General features: G+C 40.7%; 1 protein-coding gene across 1 annotated transcript; it reads left to right on the forward strand.

The window, feature by feature from the left end:
• Positions 1–1313: 1313 nt before the first annotated feature.
• On the forward strand, positions 1314–3971 carry LOC134447223 (green-sensitive opsin-1-like). The gene is made up of 5 exons (XM_063196581.1): positions 1314–1677; positions 1839–2007; positions 2267–2432; positions 3305–3544; positions 3679–3971. Exons 1-5 carry the CDS (start codon positions 1353–1355, stop codon positions 3778–3780), a joined length of 1002 nt encoding a protein of 333 aa, XP_063052651.1. The 5' UTR covers positions 1314–1352; the 3' UTR covers positions 3781–3971.
• Positions 3972–5844: the final 1873 nt, after the last annotated feature.

The following is a 5844-nucleotide window of genomic DNA, read 5'->3' on the forward strand; positions in this document are numbered from 1 at the left end:
TATTGAAATGTTGCTCAAAAATGTTATTTTCAAAAGGGGTGTATTTATTAATGGTGCACTGCATATCCACCATCGCTCAATTCACCTCGCACACCCCCTTGTGGTAGGCCACGCACTCCGACAGTTGGGGAAACTCTGGCTTACTGTAAACGGATATCGTCTCCGTTTTACGTATTAGCCACCTCTGCCCTCTCTGACTAGGTTTACGCATGTATACGTGTCCCTGCATGCATAAGCGTGTGGGTGTTTGTGGATCACTTCTGGCCTAATGATCCCCAGGTGTAAGTTTCATGCCACCCTCCACGACCTTACCTCCTATGACTCTCATCATGCCCCTAATCCCTCTAACGTGTGGGGCACACAGCATGTGTGTGAATGAGTATGTTCAATATTAAACCCCTTTGAGATTGCACTTGCCACAGTCCTTCAAATGCAGTCATACCTGAAAAGTAGAATTTTTGATCAAATTCAGAACCTCGGAAATCTGTGATACCCCAACAGCATGTGTGCAAAAGTCCATGTTCTAAATGTTTCATTGTCATATTTTAACCCTTAATAATTTTAGGGACCTACCTTAAAAATCTCAGTAGATAGAGCCATCTGTAAGTGGTTCCCTTGAAAACTCTGCACAAAATGTGTCAGGAGTGTACACATTTTTAAACTGACAAAACTATGGAGTTGGGGTATAAAAATGGGCAATTTTCCTACTAAGAAGTGTGTGAAGTTGAACCTTCTTGAATATTTTCAGCCATATCTGAAATGGTAATGCTGGGGCTTTCAGAGGACTGGAGTGGACTGACCCAATGGTAAGGGTTCTTAAGTGTCACTCATTTCGAGTAACTCATTCACTCATCTCGCTCTCACTCTACACTGTATATTTTACCCTGAATAATGGTCATAATGAAAAACCCAAATAGTCCCCCCCCACCCAGCATGACTTGCCTGCTTCTTATTTAACCCAAGGAGTGCTGTGAGGGGAATGTTCCAAACCTACCCTAAAACAATTGGACAGACCTAATAGTTCAATTCAGGTGAAGCATTAATGGGGTTGTGGGGCTGGGTGTCAGTGCACCAGTAAGCCAGGTCAAAACTTGAGAGTTCTTGGTAAGACTTTAATCTTTTAACATCCGTCTGACGGAGTCACCGTCTCATCCATTAATCTCATTTTGGTCCGCATAGTATAAAACCGCAATGAGGAGTGGCAGTGCTCAGACGAGAATTGGCAGTCAACCGGCCCTGCCTTTGGTCACAGGGAAAGAGTCTTCTGTCTTTGACGCTGTGCTAGCGGCAGAATGCATCAGAAAACAGTCGTAACCGATCATGGCACAGAGGGGCCCAACTTCTACATCCCCATGTCCAACAGGACTGGGGTGGTCAGAAGTCCTTTTGAATATACCCAGTACTACCTGGCTCCTCCATGGCAGTACTACTGTCTAGCTTTTTACGTATTTTGCTTGATTTGCACGGGATTTCCAATCAACTTTATGACACTTGTGGTGACAATACTTCACAAGAAGCTTCGTCAGCCTCTCAATTTTATTTTGGTCAACCTGGCTGTGGCTGGCTTGATCATGGTCCTCTTCGGCTTCACCATCACAATTACTTCGGCTCTTAATGGATACTTCGTTTTTGGAGCAACGGGCTGTGCAGTTGAAGGTTTTATGGCTACTCTTGGAGGTAGGATGATTGTTTACGCAACCATTACTACAGAATGTTGATATTATGCAAATGCTCTGCAGATCACATGCAGCATAATGAATGATGTATTTTGTTGGTACCTTTTGATGGAAAAAAGTTAATGTACATGCATTCCCAATGTCTTTTCTACCCATGTTTAGGTGAAGTTGCTCTGTGGTCACTGGTCGTGTTGGCCGTTGAGAGGTACATTGTCGTCTGCAAGCCCATGGGTAGCTTCAAGTTTGGAACCACTCATGCTGCAGTTGGTGTGGCATTCACATGGATCATGGCTCTTGCCTGTGCTGCCCCACCCCTCTTCGGCTGGTCCAGGTACGTCTCGTGTCTGTGACTAATGCTGCTCTAAACTTTGCTTAAATGGGCAACTCGACTTTAGTCCAGTACTATAGAACCACATTTTTGCTCACATTGATTAAATATATTAATATATTAATTATTAAGCACAGAGGTAAAATTGGTGTGATTTAGAACTGTTCATCCATTATCACCGCTGGTAACTGGTTTTATTTATTCTTCAGACTTTTGTCATTTTAAATCTGGATCTCCATTTCCATCTATATTCCTAACACAGATACCTCCCTGAGGGAATGCAGTGCTCCTGTGGCCCTGATTATTACACCCTCAACGCGGAGTTCAACAATGAGTCCTACGTCATCTACATGTTTGTCTGCCATTTCATCATCCCTGTCTTCATTATCTTCTTCACATACGGAAGCCTTGTCATCACAGTGAAAGCGGTATGATTTTTTTCTGACTTGGTGACAGCTTCTTGTTGACAGACATTTTTTTTTCCCTTTGGAAGGTTTGTACGTGATAGACGTGTTGACCTTGTTATTATTTAACTTGATTGGACAGAGTAGGGAGTAACTTGATATTGGTGGGAGATACTGTGGAAGAAGGATGAGGAAATTAGCATAGTTTGGACATAGCATAGCATAGCTTGGACATTTATTAGCATAGTTTGGACATTTGATTTTGTAAGGCTCCATGGAGTGGAAAGTTATTAGCCGGGTAGGATAGAATCTTTTCACTTTGTTGCTGATGAACTGATTTTTTCCCCATGGCCACTCTATAAAAAAATTAAAGGCACCTGCTTCTGAAATCATTCTGTCTTAACAGCAATGAGAGTACATACAAAGTTCTCAATTCCTCATTTTGAATGTCAAGAACTTTGACTCCTGAGGCCACGGGTGTCACCTTAATTTTCTTCGGCATAAATAAACAAACTCTACCAAATTAGTGGTTATGGTTTGAAATAAGAGTCAGTAGTATTTAATTGTAGTTGTGTGCATGCAACTTTATATGACACTTTGTGGGTCAGAAAAGTTTAAAAGAGGCTCTAGAGCATGCACGAATTCGCATTTTGTTCAATGATGGCTTGAATATGCGAAGAGATTTTAGGCTATAGATTTATGAATATAGGACAAAGCAATTGAACTGTAATGCATAATGTTGCATTATGTTCATACACAATTGATATACGTGTATATCAATATGTTGTTCATAAGACTATTTGAAACCACCTAACAACAAAATGTTGCACTGGTTTAATGATGTGAAAAGTCTGTTTTCCTTCAATATCAATAATTTCTCCTACATTTTCTAACAGGCTGCAGCTCAGCAGCAGGACTCAGCCTCCACCCAGAAGGCAGAGAAGGAAGTGACACGCATGTGCTTCTTGATGGTGATTGGCTTCCTGATTGCCTGGACTCCTTATGCCAGCTTTGCTGCCTGGATCTTCTTCAATAAGGGAGCTCAGTTCTCAGCACAGTCCATGGCTATTCCTGCCTTCTTCTCAAAATCATCAGCCTTGTACAATCCCGTCATCTATATTGGGCTCAACAAACAAGTAAGTTTTCTCCCACCAAATGAAATTTGCATCTACAAACAATTGCGTTGCTATTGAGCACTTGAGCCCTCATGTGTCATTCGCTTCAGTCCCTTCAAACATGTCCCAATTCCTCTTCCTCTCTTGTCTTCTAGTTCCGTGGATGCATGATGCAGACAGTCTTTGGCAAGGCACCAGAAGATGAGACTTCAGTGTCCCAGAGCAAGACAGAAGTATCCTCGGTATCTCCAGCATAAGCATCACATTTGCGCAAATGTATTTGTGTTTCTGGATGATTGCAATAATGTCTAATGACTCGGATTAAGTTGAACATTTCGTTTGGGCTCTCTGTCACCTCAGTGGGTCCTGTGGACTGCATTGTAAATTGCATTTAAGTCAGTTCTTGGCTCTTTTAAACAACCTCAAGAAGTCAAGAAGCAAAATCAAAGCACCCATCATGTCTCTGTGTAAATACATTTACATTGCGTAACTGACTGCGTAAAGGTTTTTTTGTATGTTCGTAGATTTTAGCATGCAAAAATGAAAAATTAAAAAAAAGTATTTTTTTCTGCATTCATGGCTTTTTATTGTGTTCCAACTAAAATTCTAGGACTAATTGTTATCATTGTTTCTATAGTTATGAGTGACTGAAAGCTGTTGCAAATCAAAGTGTACAGAATGTGTTTGACATAATATGAAATATGATCAAACGATTTTATGAAATATGATCAAACAATTTAAAGGTGTTGTACTGTGTAAGATGGTAGCCAGAGTTGCAACTATCTGCTCATGACAACTGTGCTGCCTAATGGCAAATTTGATCTATTCATGAATATTCATTAAATATCAAAATAATATTTACTAGTATGACCAAAGTACAGTTAAGTTGTAGTGCTAAAATGTCTATTTATGGAAATTCAAAATGGCAGACAAAGATCCCCTTTTCCATGCATCAAAAATTGAATTTTCCCAGTCATAATGAATACTTAGAATTTGATGGTGGTGGTAAGCTTTCATGAAAAAGAGCACAATTATGAATGGACAGCATGAATTCCGGAAAGAAAATACTAAAGATGTGTACCTCTAATCTCTGTGAGTTTGTGCTGGATTTAGAACAAATGACGGGGACACCACAAGGGCTGAGACACCAAGGCTGGGCGATATGACAGTCTAATCACAAATTATATCTTAAAATCCTTCAATAACGATATACAATACGGCAATATTAAAATGGTCAAATTTGTTTGCATTCTTTGCTACTAGAACCAACATAATGAAGGGCAGTCATGGGTGAGCGGTTAGGGCGTTAGACTTGCATCCCAGAGGTTGCCGGTTCGACTCCCGACCCGCCAGGTTGGTGGGGGGAGTAATCAACCAGTGCTCTCCCCCATCCTCCTCCATGACTGAGGTACCCTGAGCATGGTACCGTCCCACTGCACTGCTCCCCATGGGGCGCCACTGAGGGCTGCCCCCTTGCACGGGTGAGGCATAAATGCAATTTTGTTGTGTGATGTGGAGTGCTGTGTCACAATGACAATGGGAGTTGGAGTTTCCCAATGGGCTTTCACTTCACTTCACTTCTAGATGTGTATAACCTGCAATCTAAAGAAACATGAGCATAACATAATTCACCATAATTGATGGATTAAATTAATCCAACTGAAGAGGGTCATATTAAACAATTGAGTCAAAAGGTCATACCAAAAAAGTAGAATAGAGGAGAAGCGCTTCACTCCGATTTGTTCCAATTGTTGCCGAAGTTCAGCCACTAGTTGGCGAACGCAGGCAAGTGGAAAAGGAATGGAATGGAAATGGAGTCCATGTGGGCTAAATTCTGAAAATATATTCTACAGCAATTTCCAATCACAAACCTGATAAATAAAACATTCCTGTTAAGAACTATGGCTGGTATTATACAAGACGCTGTATTGTCAATTTTTGGGATGTTTAGTTTTTCCAGCAGGGCAGAGGAAACCTGTACTGGCTAGCATTCTGCTAATGTTTATGGATTTGGGCTAAAAATTGAGCTTGCTAAACCAGTAGATAATGATCTAGTGGTGCACAATAATAATAACAAAAACAGTACTCAAATAAGTTCCTTTTAGGACTAGCTGTGAACTGGATATCAATATTTAAGGGCGAAAAATACATTTTGAAGGCAGCTCCATTGGAATGTTTCACTTGTCTGTGGTGGTGCAGCAGCTGGGTGGTGATAATGAGAAACTTTCGCCAATGAAGCTTCTCTATACTTTTCTTTTATACTTCTCTATACTTTTATTCTCTATTTTCTATACTTTTGATATACTTGAGATTTTCTGGTC

This window comes from Engraulis encrasicolus, chromosome 4 (assembly GCF_034702125.1).
Source record: "Engraulis encrasicolus isolate BLACKSEA-1 chromosome 4, IST_EnEncr_1.0, whole genome shotgun sequence".
Lineage (NCBI taxonomy): Eukaryota > Metazoa > Chordata > Actinopteri > Clupeiformes > Engraulidae > Engraulis > Engraulis encrasicolus.